Source organism: Lepidochelys kempii, chromosome 7, assembly GCF_965140285.1.
Source record: "Lepidochelys kempii isolate rLepKem1 chromosome 7, rLepKem1.hap1, whole genome shotgun sequence".
NCBI lineage: Eukaryota > Metazoa > Chordata > Testudines > Cheloniidae > Lepidochelys > Lepidochelys kempii.
Window position 1 is genome coordinate 2,828,111 of NC_136386.1, and position 17,008 is coordinate 2,845,118.

Sequence of the window (17,008 nt, forward strand, 5' to 3'; positions counted from 1 at the left end):
ACCAATGAGGAGACAAGATACTTTCAAAAGCTGGGAGGAGGGAGAGAAACAAAGGGTCTGTGTCTGTCTGGATGCTGCTCTTGCCAGGGACAGAACAGGAATGGAGTCTTAGAACTTTTAGTAAGTAATCTAGCTAGGTATGTGTTAGATTATGATTTCTTTAAATGGCTGAGAAAAGAATTGTGCTGAATAGAATAACTATTTCTGTCTGTGTATCTTTTTTGTAACTTAAGGTTTTGCCTAGAGGGGTTCTCTATGTTTTTGAATCTAATTACCCTGTAAGATATCTACCATCCTGATTTTACAGGGGGGATTTCTTTATTTCTATTTACTTCTATTTTTTATTAAAAGTCTTCTTGTAAAACACTGAATGCTTTTTCATTGTTCTCAGATCCAAGGGTTTGGGTCTGTGGTCACCTATGCAAATTGGTGAGGCTTTTTATCCAACATTTCCCAGGAAAGGGGGGGGTGCAAGTGTTGGGAGGATTGTTCATTGTTCTTAAGATCCAAGGGTCTGGGTCTGTAGTCACCTAAGCAAATTGGTGAGGCTTTTTACCAAACCTTGTCCAGGAAGTGGGGTGCAAGGTTTTGGGAAGTATTTTGGGGGGAAGGACGCGTCCAAACAGCTCTTCCCCAGTAACCAGTATTAGTTTGGTGGTGGTAGCGGCCAGTCCAAGGATAACGGGTGTAATATTTTGTACCTTGGGGAAGTTTTGACCTAAGCTGGTAAAGATAAGCTTAGGAGGTTTTTCATGCAGGTCCCCACATCTGTACCCTAGAGTTCAGAGTGGGGGAGGAACCTTGACAAGTGGTAACAGCTAATTTAGACCCCATCATTTTATATGTATAGTTAGGAGTCTATTTTCCAATGTGCGTTACTTGGCATTTATCAACACTGACATTTTGTTACCCAGTCACCTAGAGATCCCTTTGTAACTCTTCACAGATGATGGAGGAGTTTCTTCTCACATGGTCTCTTGGAACAGCTCACCGGAAAGGGGTTGGAGCAAGAGATGCCATGGGAGGTCAGGAGCAAACTGTGAAGAGGGCAGGGTGCTGGGCACCTCCACAAGGAGGTGGGGGAGAAGCAGTGGCAGCAAAGGGAGTGCTCAGAATCCAACGCCTTACACTGAGAACAGGCGCCCTGAGCACCCTGGAAAAGCTGGCCTTTGTGGCTGGTTCATTTATCGATATTGCGAGCTTCACAGCCAAATATCGAGGAGGCGGGACTCCCATTAGGGTGCAAACCCCCAGAGTATTTCAGCGACATCATGTTTAGAGGCTGCAAGTGTGGGAGACTTTCCCAGTCATTGACCATGGAGAAAAAGAGCTGGTGGCACGTGGAACTGTGGCCCACTGACTGGTACTTTCTGGTTGGCCAGTTTGCCAAGGTGGGTGGGGTCGGGACAAAGCTACACACATTTGTTTAAAAATCTGGTCTCATAGTCCTTGGGGCCTTGCCTGACCCATGATAGCTCACAGGAAATATCCCAACTGTGCCTGAATCCTTGGTCGGCCCCATGAAAACCTGGGCCCATGGCCTCAGTTGCTTGAGGGATGTAACGAGTTAGGGGGCTGACAGCCTACTTGCTATGCCTTTTAAGTCATAGATCAAGCCAGTATTCCCAGTCCTCTCCTCCTTAGGGCTGCGGGAAGTGTACGAATGAGCCAGGTGCTAGTGGCAGGCCTAGATTTAAATAGGGCTTTTTTACTTACCATATAACTGCAGAGTTTCTTGAGCTGACTTTTCTAATCTGTCCCTAGCCACCACTAAGTCTTTAACATATCCCCCCCCATCTATTGCAAATTCTACTTTTTAAGACAGGAGGGAAACCCCCACCCCCCCACCCTGCCACCCTCCATCCTGCATCAAAGGGTTGTTTTGCACATAATGCCACAAGGGGATTTTTTTTTTAATTAGACCTTTGATATGGCATCCTCATTAACACAAATGAAATGTTCCTTGCAGATCAGTCGTCATCTGCTAGGCAGACGTGATACGAAGTGCTTGGTGTCCTGCCTTCATTACTGGCTACAAAATTAATACAAGAATATTCCATACTTAATATGAAGCCATCAAATGCAAGGGTTGAAAATAGCTTGCAAATGTAATTGAAGCACAGGTCTTCCACATCCACCTACCTGGATGGAATGGCAATTGTCTTCCTTAGCGTTGAAGAATCAGCTCTACTTTACATATTCAAATGCAAAAGGAGGACCTTTCAGACTGGTTCATTTGCTGGGTTCTTGGAAAGTGCTCTGTTTCCCAAGCTTTTCTGGCTTGCCATTGTGCCTTCCTTTTCTGTATTTCACCTCTTGTTCAGGGACTAAAATGTACAGACTCTGTCAGAAGGGGATTTCTGTTTACTTTGACTGGAAATAAAATAGCATTAGAATGGTTGAGGCTTTTCAAAAGTCTGTGGAAGATGTCTGCTGTCATGTTAAATCTGTGATAGCAAACTCAGGCTTCCTGGAGCTACTTTTACGAAGTATCAGAGCAATAACTAGAGCTACGCTTGGAAGGATTAGTTTTATATGTCAATTTCATCGTACACACACAAACCAACAAAAATATTTCCGTCGCTAATAATCAAAATGTACTGACAGGCAAAGTAAGAGAAATGCTGTGTGAGAGTTTGATTTGAGCATATTTACTTTGTACAGTTTGACATGTGATGTTGATGGTTATAAAGTTTTAACTGTTTGAATCTCAATCTCTCCTGTCATTAAATAACTGTCTGACTTCCTCCCCCAGCATTTCCTGCAACTGTGAAAATTTAAATAGATGAAAACTGAAAGAAATGCATAAAACCCCATAATTCTGTGTAACTGTGAAAATTGTAATTGATAATAATCGGAAAAATATTTACAAATAAACGTTGCTATTATCTGTCACAAGTATTAAAAAAATGAATTCTGTCAAGCCTAACTCTAGCCGAATGCGTTTGTTTTGCTCCTGATGTTACTCTCTGTATTTGCTCAGTAGCTTTCTAAGTCAATGGGCCAAATTTATCCCTGGTCCTGGCCGGACTTTGGCCCAAGCACTGTGTTTACCCTGGGCATTTCCACTAAGTCTCAAATCAGACTGTGCTTCAGTGACACTCCTGGAGGAATTATTTATTTACACATTTTCGGGCATGTTTGATTTGTTTGCTGCAGTGTTGGGTCAATCTGGTGGCATTTGAATCCTTATTCGGATCTGACGCCCAACTTCTCTGAAGTTCAGGTATGTTCATGGCTGATGGCCCATGCCAGCCCCACTGCAAAGATGGCGTACAGGTTGCCGTGGTTTAAAGCAGCAATCGCAGAGTATCCGAGCTATTGCCGTTCTCACCCATTCTGCATTAAGAACACAGTTGTCCCACATGCCACTGTGTGGCAAGGGATGACAAAAGCTGCCTTCTTCTAGTGACAACTGTAGACCCGAGCTGCAAAACTCAGCTTGGGATCGGGAGCCTGGTGCGTCAGCTCAGGGCTCTTGCCAGGACATTGTACGTCCATTTGCTTTCATTTCAGCCACATATTCTCTGTGATGCACTGGCAATAAACAGCGAAACGACTGCAGAATCTCCTCAGAGCAGCACTGCAGAGGATCGTTATTACTGAGCGAGTACGTCACGTGAATAACAACCAACCAAAGTTAACATGTTTTGTTGCAAGCAACAACCCTTACCTCATAGTATGTAACGTGCTGAATACCACATGAGCGGCTTCACATTTTGATGAATTCCCTAAAGCATATTGCACTATCTTAAACCCCTACAACTTTGTACCAACACCTTAAAAGTAAGAGTGGAATGTATGATCTTAAGAAAATTTATGCATTTCTTGTTCTATTATCTTATCTAGCAAAATGGTAGCTCTCCAGGCTTATCGTATCTCGGCTATAACAAAGCTTTGGTTTCTGAGAGGCACAGTAGTACTAAAAGATGTAGTTTTTCTGCGCTACACTACATTACAAACAGAATGTTGTTAGGCACAACATGGAGCCAATATTTTGTAATGTAACACACCAGACAAATATTGCTGCGGATATTTAATTTCCATTTAGGCCCAGGGCCAATTGTAAAAGAGTCATTCCCACGTACATCATTCAGAAAATATGAGCCATTAGGTTGTGTTGAACGCAGTCTGTCAGTTGACTTAGCTGAAATTCAACCCCACTGATATCCAACGGTACAATAGAGTGTTTCATGGACGAATCCATTGTTTGTAGAATGTCATCTAAGCTGGTTAGCTGCAGGTCCAATGTCACAGAGTGCTGGAGAATGAGTCCCTTTTTTGGTTTTCTTATGCTCTAGGATTTGTTCCAGATTGTCTCACCTGAAAAATATTGACCATTAAAAGCTTCATTAGACATTAAGCTAAATGCAATAACATATTTGATCTGTAATAGTAAGATAAAATGAGTTTGTTTATTGTTAATTGGCTAGATGCTGATTAGCACTGTGCAAAGGGAACCAGTGATTATGATGGAGAAAATGAAATACTCAGGGTTAAAGCCAGCTAGCGCATATTCCAGTTCATATGGCAGCAGCTAGTATTTGGAGGAGAGAACAATACCTGTACAGTGGTACTGTAAAATATATTATAGCAAGTCATTTGACTATTCATGTGGATGATATCGATTTACATTATACAGATCAAGCCCATGGGCCAATACCTTGTGGTCACATAGTGCTTTTCAGATGTGGATCTCAAAGCACTTTGCAAAGGAGGTCAGTGGCATTATGTTTATTTTACAGAAGGGAAACTAAGCCACAGAGTGAGGAAGATTCAGGGATAGCTGATAGCTCAGTGGTTTGAGCATTGGCCTGCTAAACCCAGGGTTGTGAGTTCAATCCTTGAGGGGGCCATTTAGGGATCTGGGGCAAAAATTGGGGATTGGTCCTGCTTCAAGCAGGGGGTTGGACTAGATGACCTTCTGAGGTCCCTTCCAAACCTAACCTTCTGAAAAAAAAAAGATGGGGGCGGGGCCACAGTTTGGGCGCCAGTGGCTCTCCTGCTTTTAGGAAGCTTTCATTGTTCCTGCTCCTGGGTGGAGCACCCCACCCAGAAACTTTCAAGTGTCCTATGAATCCAAACCCCAGCCTTGGGCCAGCCCTGAAGCAGAGAATTTCACCCTCAGAGAAAGATCAAAGGCAGTTTACTCTTGAGATCTTTGCAGGAAAAGGCCGTTTCATCAACCCTTTACTGTGCAGCTGTATATGGCACGGCCCAAAGGGACATCGTGTGTCCTCCATCTGCCGTCATGAGATCAGTTGCGTGTGGACACAAAACGTCCCATCCTGACACACACTAGTGGCTGCACTGACCTGAGGGGGCCACTGGAATAGATAAATACCAAAGTCAGGTCCTGACTACGGAGAACAGCCAATCACAGCCCTGAAAATCAAAATCTAACTGCCTCCCCTTGACAAAGCTACACTGAAATCACTGCATTGCATCATCAACCATGTTTTCAAATGTCGTCACTAATTTGCATCCATAGAAGGTTGGCAGTTGCTCAGCCCCAGGTATCTGCACATGCAAATGTTAGCATGCAGAAACACATTTGCATTTGTGAATGCAATGACCAGGCCTTCCATGGGTACCAAAGTGTTCTGGTGACTGTGGATGGGGCAAATGGGAAGGACAAATTGTACAATGTGTCCAACATCACTCCCTTTTCACATATTTACTCCCCCGAATGGCTATTTATACCTTGCCATTGCTGCAGCTTGGATATTGAAACTCACGGGAGTGCATAAGCTGCAAGGTCATATTCAGATTGCTGCTTTAAATCTCTCTCTCTCTCTTATGTTGTGTCCACAACAGTACAGTAACACCACTTCGATAGTAGCTGAGCACTGTTTTGCTTGGTGTCTTACCACACGCCCACTTCTTTGTTTGGTTGTCTCTTCTCCCTGAAACATATGTTTCCCCGTTACATGGCATTTTGAGCACTAACGTCTCCATTGTAGGCTACCCCTTGAGTGACATTTGCATGGCAGGCTGTAAGTTACTTGTGAATCTGCTTTAAACAGGGCTTCCCTGCTTAGTCGGTGAATCGTGTAACTCATGCCATGGACGAATTTGCAGGGATCAGAGCCCAGCTCCATTTCAACACAGGTTCAGATCTGAGCATCCTTGACGTTTCTTTTCATCAGTATTCTCTGAAACATTATCTTCGCCCTATGCCTCTCCTTCTGGTCTCTTCTAGATCCCGGGATGCTCCCTTCCCTAAGTTGTGCCCTAACCCCCGCTCCTGGTGATTAATCAAGTATGAAACCAGATCAGCATATCCGGTTGTTGAAATTTGGGATTCAAACTTGTGTGTGAACAGAACGTCTGACCCTTCTGAGTTTTCACTATTAACCCCAATAAAAGCAATACTTCGTACAGTACAATTCAATGCATTTGCCTCTGTGTCTGATGCTTCTCCTGCAGCTATGACCACAGGACCTAGGTGCTGATCTGTGGCCTTCAAAGTACCCTACAAAGCTGAGTAAATATTGCTAACCCCAGGGAAGGGGAAGCCCAGAGTTCCCTTTGAAGTTCACCCCTGTGCAGAGACAGCACTAGGTCAGTGCACCACTTAAATCCTCAAATGAGGACTGATGTGGTACATAGGCTTTCAGGTGGCCCCCTGCAGCGGGGTGAATTTCACTCAGACTGCCCTCCCCAGCTTCTTCATTTTCACTGGGCTACAAAGAAAAAAAAATGATTCTGACACACCCAGACTAGAACAAGAATCAACATTCATTTTGCAGTAGGTACATTATATATTAACACATCACACTTATGGGGAAACCTTTTCCCTTAAGCATTACATGGTTCATTAGTAGTCACTGTAATTCCATTGCTCTTATATCTGCAGCTTCCATGTGAGAGGTATTTTAAGAGACGTTAGACAAAGTTTTTACACTTCAGACGACACTCTCACAGACCAGGTGGTGTTTGTTCAGGAAGCTTCTGGTGATATTAACTTTTCCTTGCATTCAGTTGAAATGAAAAAGGATTAGTTTATATTTACTTGTTTCTTATTGCAGGAAAACTAATTTTGGGGGAAGAATAGACCCTGTAATATGACACATTCTTCTCTTCAACCTTTCCAGCTAGTCAAAATAACATCAAATGCACACCGGGAACATTCTCGTCTATTGACGGATTCTTATGATGCTGCTTCTCAAGGTGACCTTCATAAAACCTATCTCCTTTGGAGCTTAAGCTTCACCCTCTTAGGTCGTAATGGTTTCCCGTGGACACCGAGTTCCTGATTTCTAACTGATGGTGCTTAGAGGCTGCTGAGTGTGAGATATTATTAATAGCACTTAAGGCTGGAGTGTGTAGAAATCTATAGCTGATTAGGAAAATGGGTGTTTGCGTAGCGATTACGTGCAGACACTGCCTGAGTGCAGTCACAGTCAGATCTCACCGATGCAGCGTGGTTAGTGCCACAGGGCTAAGATGTAGCCCTAGCCCCAGCCCAGCATAAACTCTCAGCCAGCCTGCCTGAGAGAGCCAGGCCGGGGGCCATAGCTCGCCCTTGCCCTCTGCTCTTCCCACTCCAGAGGAGTCTTCTGCTGCTATTGGGGGGACCTGAATTCTGTCCAATGTGGAAGGCTGCGGTGGGGTGGGCCAGGGGATCAGATCTGATTGAAGGCAGATCCAGTGGTCAAGCACCCTGTGGAACTGGCTGGGGTGGAAGCTGCAGAGAAGCACCGCACCCCCTGCCTGCATGGAGCTGGGAGAGTTGGGCTTTCTGTGGCTAGAGCAAATTTCACCCTATATGACCAAGCTGAAGGAGCTGTCCCCTTCTTCAGAGACTCCAGGGAGCTGAGCGACAACAGAAAGAGAGGCTGGGGGCGAAGAAAGAGTAAACAATAGACTGCCCTAATGCCAAGCAAAGAAGAGACTTCCTGTGCTACCAGGGGTCAGAGTCTCAGCTGCAGTTACCCGGCATAGCTCTGATGTAGTGACTCCTATTGCAACAAGGCAGCCACCTCCTGATTGCCCCCTTGTGGCCAGAGGAGCAAGTGCCCTGCCTCAGTTTCCCCATGTCGGGGCCCCCTACATCAATAACTGCACTGCAGACTCTCTCGCGGCCAATAATGCCTCTCCTTGGGGGCTGCATTTATAAACAAACAACTCAAACAGTCCTCTACATCCCTAAAGCTACCCGTCAGCCCCACGCATTTGTCCCTGGCATCTTCTGTCAGGCTGGAGGCTCTTCCTCATGATCAGCCTGCTCTTCAGTGTGCAGCCACTCCAGCCCCTTCTTGCTGGAGTCCTCCCCTGCTCTCCCAGCAGGAACTCCCCAGCCCTCAATCCTTTTCTTCCCCTGGAGGGGGTCCAGCACCCTTTCGGTGCAGTCTATTCTCTGGCTTTGGGAGGCCAGTGGGGAACCCCTCCCACTCCCTGGCTTTCAGCCTTCTTTAGCCCTCTGGCTTCCCAAACCCATCCTGGGTCAGAGATCTCCTGTTTTCTTCAACCTCTGCCACAGTTTCCTCTTCCCACTTCTATTCCCCTCTGGCTCTTCATACAGACCAGCTGTCCTCTATCAGGCTCCATCAAGAGGCTGTTAAGGAGGCACAGGTGGGCTGGACAGGTTCACTCCTAAAGGGCCCAGCCCACCACCTTGTCTGGAGGAGGTGGAGACAGCAGGAACAAAACTCCACTAGCGCCCTCAGGGAGCCATTCTGCCTTCGGAGACAGAAAGAGACAGAGAAAGAGAAGAAAGTTCCCATTCTCTGACCAAGTTGAAAAGACAAACTGCCCACGTGCAGGGGCAGGGGAGAGGGTTTACATCAGAGAGCCATCCCCAGTGTCCAGGATGCGTTACTTGGAGATATTTTTAAAAGAATCCTGTATTTGGCATGACACCTAAGTGTTCAAGTGTTTAAACAATTAAAAGTGATTGGCCACATACAGCTCAGCAAACAGTTGGCAACAGAGTATCATCTTCTCTAATCCTCTGTATGCAGGGGGACATTTTGACATCACACTTTAGGCTGACTGCTTCTCTAATGGCATAAAAGGATTTCCTCACCTGCAGATAAAATAGGAACCCTCACTGAAACTTGTGACTATCCCATATCTTGTCTCGGCTCCAGGAGCGGAGTCCGAAAGAGTGAGATAGACTAAGGCTCCTATTCTCGGGCAAGTGCACTGTGTTTTGAAATTCAGGAGACACAAGATCATCAAAACATTTACCCTGCTAACAAGGCTCCTGATTCCTGTGATGGGTTAGAAATCTGGAGAGATGCATCTGAAAACAGATCCTAAAATGTAAACACTGCATTAGGGTTTGCTCTGTAAAGAAGAGTACTTTCTCCTCATCCTGTCTCATACATTACATCATTTTGCAAAAGCCATTGGGATAAATAACTGATCACATGGTGATACTTGGATGGGAATGGCTCAAGCTACAGTCATTTCAAGCAAATTCTCAGCTGCTGTGATCTTAAGCACTGATTTTTTCAAAAATATTTTCCATAAAAGTAGTTTTCTTTTATGTTTCATTTATCCATTTTTTTAACCTCAGAGGTTGAGACGCTGGAAGACATCATCTCATTTAGGGTGTTGAGGCCGAGTATTAAATAAGGCAGAGTTTGGAGGCAGAGGAGCAGCAGGGAGAAGCATGGACCTTGGTCTGATTGAAAGGTATTTTACATTATTATGCATAAAGAAACCACAGAAATCACAAAGGGCCATGTATTGAAGGCCATGAACCTTCTTCTTCATACACAGTGAAACTCGCCCCTGTGCAGGGGATCAGCACCAGGACTGTGTTCCACTGAAGCCTATTACGTGGAATTGAAGAGGGGTGAAGACCTTGTGATGTTTCCCTGCACGGGGTGAATTTCACCCTTGCGGAATAAATGGGCCAGTGAGTGGCACCATGTGCAGCCAATGAGGATAGGTGTACTAGCTCAGTGCATTGCTTAAAAAGGGAACCCTCCCCCCCCTTTGCTTTAAATTCCAGTCCTCTCCTGAGCTACTTGCAGCTTCTCAGGAGCTTAATCTTTCCTGGAGCGAGGTCGTAAGTATTCTGTGAGTGACAGCTCAAGCCGGGGGTGTCCTAGAGATGATGGCTCGTCCTGAGGAGCTGGGAGTACAATGAAGTGAGGAGAAAGTTATGAAAGAAGCAGGACACACGGATAACAGTGCCTGACGATGAATTGAACTCCTCTGTTAGTCTGATCTATTATAGAGCACCGCATGTGAAAATAAAATGGTATCTTCTCATCTTCTCTAATTAAACAGCTTATTATCATCCCATATAGAACAACACACAGTTGGAAATGTTAAAAGTATTTATTTCTTCAAGTGACCCCCAGGATATTTCTGTTGGCCAGGGGTCTAATGTTCAAGCACACTGCTCTGTCAGGGGCGGAACAGCACTTGGTAGATGTAGCAGGGAGAGAATTAAGAGCTTCCTATTATATTCAAATGATATTTCTCTTGCTTTCTTATAGAAAAGGAAGCCATCAGCAGTTATTTTAGTCCTCCTTGACCTAAAGACATCTGCAAGTGCTGACACTGGAATGCATTAATGAAAGGAAAGAGAAACCACTATTGAGTATTTTTAAGGCATCAACTGAAATGTGATATCTCATTTTGCCAACCTATTGTACCCTTGAATAAGAATTACAATGGACAAGTTTACATGAGCAGGATGGTAGGGCCCAGAATTGTGTGTATGTGTGTGTGTTTAGGAGGGGACAGGCAATTGCCAGGAGGCAGCTTCTAGGCAGCATGCAAGAAGTGCTGCAAAGGATCAATGAAGGAAATTGGAGTCGTTTAAGCTGTGGTGATAACTGCAGGGCGGAAAGATCATACGTCCCCATGACTATATGGCTAGTCAAACACAGCCAGGTGGTTTCTTTATGCCTAACACAGAGCTGCCATTGCAGCTGGTGCAGTGGCAAAAGGCCGAATTAAGTCTGCGGGTAGCTAGGGAAGCTCTGAGAGCTTAAAGCCCAACCTGCTCAGGCCAAAGGGATATTTTTTTAAATGAAAGGAGCAAAGGCAAATACCGGGCCTGATTCCTAACCCTGCTTCCTGTGGCTGCGTTGCCCCGGGGAAAGCAGAGCAGTGCTGGATCACGCAGGGCAGAATGGCTCAGGATGGGTGGGCAGGTGAAAAAGCAGCTTCCCTTTCTGACATACACCCTGCAGTACACACACGAGCTGCTCTCTAGTGAAAATCAAGCGTCATTTTGACTTTGACTGAAGAGGGTACTTGCCGAGTTTAAAATGCAACAAATACACTGCAGTAAATAGTTAGCCAAAAGCGCTGAAAATGAGGTGGAAACCCTGAAGAAGGGGGTGAATTAGGTAGATAGTTTCAATATTTTCAATGATTCAAAACTATTATGTAGGCACAGTGTCGTCTGTAATATTTGAACGTTGGAAGCTCTGACTATGCAATAGACTTAACCAGACACCTCACTTTAAGCGCCTGAGCAGTCCCTTTGAAATCAACCCAGTGCATTAGCTCAGAGTGGCCAAAATGAGCAAACTTGATGAACTGACATTTTTCCTCATAGCCGGGCACTTAACCAGAACAACAGGGCAGGAGGCCTACCCCACCACTGCTCATTGCCTCCAGAATTTCTACTTTCAGCATTTTTTGACTATCCCATGGGCCATGTTGAAATCTCAGTCAAAATTGGGTCCAGGTGTACTTCGATTTGCCAGGATAATTGAGGTGAAAAACAAAAACAAAAATAGCACTGAAGGCAAATTTCTGTGACCTTGTTAATTTGCCAGGAGTTTTCAATCTTCTTACTGTTGAAAGCAGGGTCCAGGGAGCAGGCAATGGAGGAAAAGTTCTAAGGATGTGCACTTTACATTAAGTTCAGAGCATTTTAGCATTGGAAGAAAAAACACTCCGTGGGAGAAGAGTTTGACAGTGATGCCTTGGTGTTTGGAATCATAGGCTAAAAAGCACAGCCCTGACTTGGGCAAAACCCTCTTGCAATGAGAATACCACTAATGAATACTTTAATGGCATCAGGCCTAGGAAAAGAACGGACCCTAATACCTGAATGGGCTGACCTAGGCTGCTGATTCAGCTGCCTTGCAGAAACTCATTGACTTTAATAGAGCTCTGCACATGGGTTGAAGGGCAGCCGAATGGATCTGCTTGCAGTTCGTGGCTCTTACAATCTATCTAGCTTAGGGTTTCATATTTCTGCACCTTACTGGAGGATCTAGAGATACTAGGGAACAGGATGACCACCGCCTCCTTCTTCACCTATTTATAATGTGTATAATAGGAGTAAGAACTGTGTGATCATGGGGAACGTCAGTTTGAGTGACACATGCTGGAGGTCTCATGCTGCCAGCACTAAAATATCCTGGACTGTTGATTTTCAATGAGCGTTGGAGTACTGTGGCAGTTCCAGAAGACTGGAAGAAAGCTAATATAATGCACATTTTTAAAAGAGTAAATGGGATGACAGAGATAATCTCACATCGGGTAATCAGACATTAGTCTGACATTGATCCCAGGCAAGATAATACAACAGCTGATATGGGACTTGATTAATAAAGAATTAAAGGAAGGTAATGTAATAATGATGATCACTTTAGATAAGCTATTACCAGCAGGACAGTGGGGTGGGAGGGGGTATTGTTTCATGGTCTCTGTGTTCATATAATGTCTACTGCAGTTTCCACGGTATGCATCCGATGAAGTGAACTGTAGCTCACGAAAGCTCATGCTCAAATAAATTGGTTAGTCTCTAAGGTGCCACAAGTCCTCCTTTTCTTTTTGCAAAGACAGACTAACACGGCTGTTACTCTGAAACCTAATGTAATTAATGCAAGTCAACATGGGTTTATGGAGAATAGATCCTGTCAAACTAATTTGATACATTTTTTGAGATTACAAATTAGGTTGATAAAGGTAAGTGTGTTGATACACTATCTTTAGACTCCTGTAAGGCACTTCACTTGGTAGCACACCACATTTTGCTTAAAAAACTAGAATTATATAAAATTAATATGGTACACATTAAATGGATTAAAAACTGGCTAACCAATAGGTCTCAAAACCTACTGTACAAGAGGAGACTTAAGGAGCTTGGCTTCTTTAGCCTAACAAATCAGGGAGATAAACACCAGAGAGTGAGAGGAGTTATTTAAGTTAATGGTCAATACTGGCACAAAAACAAATGGATATAAACTGGTCATCTGTAAGTTTAGGCTTGACATTAGACAAAGGTTTCTAACCATTAGAGGCGTGAGGTTTTGGAACAGCCTCCAAAGGGATGTACTAGGGGCAAAAACCCTAATTTGTTTCAAGATTGAGCTTGAGAAATTTATTGAGGGGTATGATGAGATTGCCTAGAATGGCATATGGCCCCTCCGTGACTACTATTACCAAATATCTCCAGTGGACAGAGATGGGACACTAGATGGAGAGGCTCTGAGTTACAACTGTGGTTGGAAAGGCTCTGAGTTTAGAACAGGTATCTAGCTGGTGGGTCTTGCCCACATGCTCAGGGTCTAATTGATCACCATATATGGGGTTGAGAAAGCATTTTCCCCTGGGTCAGATTGGCAGAGACCCTGGGAGTTTTGTGCCTTCCTCTGCAGCATGGGGCATAGGTCACTTGCTGGTTCGAATTATAGTAAATGGTGAATTCTCTATAACTTTAAGTCTTTACATCAAGTTTTGAGGACTTCAGTAGCTCACCCAGAGGTTATGCGCCCACTACAGAAGTAGGTGGGTGAGGTTCTGTGACCTGAGATATGCAGGAGGTCAGAGCACATGATCATGATGCCCCCCCTCTGAACTTAAAGTCTAGGAGTCTAGGGGGAAATCATCATTGAGCGGGTATATTTCCAGTGGGGTCCCACAGGGATGGGTTCATGGCCCTACACTATTGAACATTTTTATCAATGACCTGGAAGAAAACATAAAATAACCATTGATAAAGTTTGCAGATGACACAAAAATTGGGGGAGTGGTAAATAATGAAGAGGACAGGTTACTGATACAGAGCAATCTGGATCGGATGGTAAACTGGGCACAAGCAAACAATGTGTGTTTTAACACGGCTAAATGTTAAATGTATACATCTAGGAACAAAAAAATAGGCCACACTTACAGGACAGAGACTTTATCCTGGGAAGCAGTGACTCTGAAAAAGATTTGGGAGTCATGGTGGATAATCAGCTGAACATGAGCTCCCAAAGTGACTCTGTTACCAAAAGCGCAAACATGATCCTAGGATGCATAAACACAGGGGAATCTCGACTAGGAGTACAGCGGTTGTTTTACCTCTCTATTTGGCACTGGTGCAACCATTGTTGGAATACTGTGTCCAATTCAAGAAGGATGTTGAGAAATTGGAGAGGATTCAGAGAAGAGCCACGAGAATGTTTGGGGGATTAGAAAACCTGCCTTATAGTGACCGACTCACGGAGCTCACTCAATTTACTCAAGGAGCTCCATCTATTTAGCTTAACAAAGAGAAAGTTAAGGGGTGACTTGATCATAGTTATAGGTATATACATGGGGAATAAATATTTAATAATGGACTCTTCAGTCTAACAGAGAAAGGTATAACATGATTCAATGGCTGGAAGCTGAAGCTAGAAAATTTAGATTGGAAATAAGGTGTACATTTTTAATGGTGAGATTAATTAACCTTTGGAACAATTTACCAAGGGTTGTGGTGGATTCTCCATCCCTGACCATTTAAAAATCAATATTGGATGTTTTTCTAAAAGCTCTGCTCTAGGAATTATTTTGGGGAAGTTCTCTGGCCTGTCTTATACAGTAGGTCTGACTAGATGATCACAATGATCCCTTCTGGCCTTGAAATCTATGGATCTATTAATCTGACTGGTACACAAAAGAATCTTAGTTAGGCACCCAACTTTCATTGAATTTCAATGGCATTTGGGCACCAAATTCACATAGACTCCTTTGAAAATCCCAACAAGTCTTTCATTTATAACTAGACCGGAAGAAGCCCTACGAAATATACGGCAGGGAAAGAGCCTGCATTGGAAAGGAAATGGGTCCAAGCAGTCTTTTCAATTTCCATCTTCATAAAGTCCAGTCTGCATGAATGCTGCAGTAAGTTAATTACTTATCTAAACAGAACCTGTTGTGTTTGTATGTGCATCATCTAAGAATATCTCCTTTCTGCCTATGTCGGACATTTTCTAATTGCATCTTCCTCTTGTGAATAAAGGAGAGGTGAGCCAGGAAAAGGTCACGGAGGAGAGGATCTGAGGAACTCAAAACAAGTGGCACAGTGGCTAAGAAACCTCACAATCAAGACTCATTAGGGCCACACACATTAGCCGAGCGACCTGTGGAGTTTAAGCCGAAGATTTCCCAAGCTGTGCTGCAGAGCAGCAAGTCGCAGCCACAAGGCAGGCAGGTTTACTGGCTTCCTGCTCCCGATGGGACAAAACATGAAACAGTCAGAAACCACTGAGAAACGAGCGTGCTGGATGATGCTAACGACTGACGGGGAAGAGAAGAGGAAACGTGTGGAGCTATCACAGAACTGTATGTCCTCGCGTGACTCAGGGGGGTCCCAGGGGGCCAATTCATTTCTGTTGGAAGGATCTCACATCTGGGACTCCAGGTATCTGATGAAAATATCTCAGTTTCTATAGCACCAAACGTTAGCACTTACCAAACTGGTTTTATCTCCCCCGCTTCCTTCAAATGGTTTCTTTTTTTAGGGCCAATGGAAAATTTATCCCAATGTGCAGCTTCCCACCAGGTTTATTTTGAGAGTGAAACGGAACTGCTGAGTTAAGACTTACGAACATAAAATCACACTTGTAGTAGGGTTCGCACAGGGATACACGATACCTACATAAAATGCACGCAGTGGTCTCGCTCTCTCAAAGGTGAACATTTATCAAGTTACCCCACGTGCATGGAGACTGTTTCCTATTGTAAATATAAGGAAAGCTGGGGCCTGTCAGACACCACTGGGTAGAAGCTGTTTGTGCCTGTTTCAGTGAGCGAGGTCTTGCTTCCTGGGCGTTGCTTGCTGAGTATGCCTCCAAGCTGGTGCTGATGTGTTTAAGGAGCATAGTGGACGCAGCATGTTCTTATGGAGCTGCAACAATACGTACATAACAAACCCAAGAAACTGTCTGGCCTTCCTTTTGTGGCCCTTGTTCTCCCTTCCCTCTCTTGCCGCTTTTTTTTGCTCCCAGAAATCTTGATTGTAAACTCCTCAGGGCAGGGTCTGTGCCTGTAAGGTCTGGCTGCACTGCAATAAAAAACCCTGTGGCACCGAGTCTCAGAACCCAGGCCAGCTGACTTGGGCTTGCGGGGCAAAACATGTCAATGTAGACATTCAAGCTCAGGCTGGTATCTCGGCTCTGAGACCCTCGCTCCTTGTGAGGTCTCAGAGCCCGAGCTCCAGCCCGAGTCTGAAAGGCTACACTGCAGTTTAATAGCCCCACAACCAGAGCCCTGTGTCAGCTGAGCCAGGCTCTGAGACCTAGTGCCATGAGTCTTTTCTTGCAATGTAGACGTGCCCTAAGATGCCGGTTTTGGGTGCTGCATAAATCAATCAATCTGTATAATCTCTTAGGAATCTTTACCTCAGATTTTACTGAAAATATTTCTTCAGGCTTGCTGCTTCGGCTTCCATTTCATCCTCAGACCTCCACTTGACAGGGGAGTCCTCTTCTCCTTTGTCGTGACGGTCCAGCTTTTTAGGAAAACACAAAACAAAAAAGAGTGGAGTTATTAATGGTTTCCCAATGCTTCCCCTGTCAAAACTGCCATGGGAGTGGGCATGTGTGGTATGGATGGACTCTGAGCTAGGCCTTGGATGGTATCGACGGACTCAGGGGATGGGAGAGAGTGGTAGGAATGCAAAGGGTGAGCCCTGATGGATTCTGTTGGATTCTCAGGGTGGGAGGGACTGGCAGTGATGTTCATGTGTGAGGGGAAGGGCAGGTTGTGACGTTGCACTCTATATGATTTTATAAAAATATGCTAATGAGTGTGAATATAATGTAACTGG

The 17,008-nt window shown here is 44.5% G+C and overlaps 1 protein-coding gene across 15 annotated transcripts in view; it reads right to left on the minus strand.

Annotated features, from left to right (window-relative positions):
• Nucleotides 1-2,549: 2,549 nt before the first annotated feature.
• Nucleotides 2,550-17,008, minus strand: part of FHIT (fragile histidine triad diadenosine triphosphatase) — a 1,095,796-nt gene continuing 1,081,337 nt past the window's right edge. For all 15 annotated transcript variants that reach the window (XM_078853538.1, XM_073350942.2, XM_073350941.2 and 12 more), the window contains 2 exons: nucleotides 16,581-16,690; nucleotides 2,550-4,323 (listed from right to left, as the gene is read on the minus strand). In XM_078853538.1, the coding sequence (XP_078709664.1) occupies nucleotides 16,589-16,690 (102 nt within the window). In that variant the 3' untranslated portion in view covers nucleotides 2,550-4,323; nucleotides 16,581-16,588. The remainder of the gene's footprint in view (nucleotides 4,324-16,580; nucleotides 16,691-17,008) is intronic.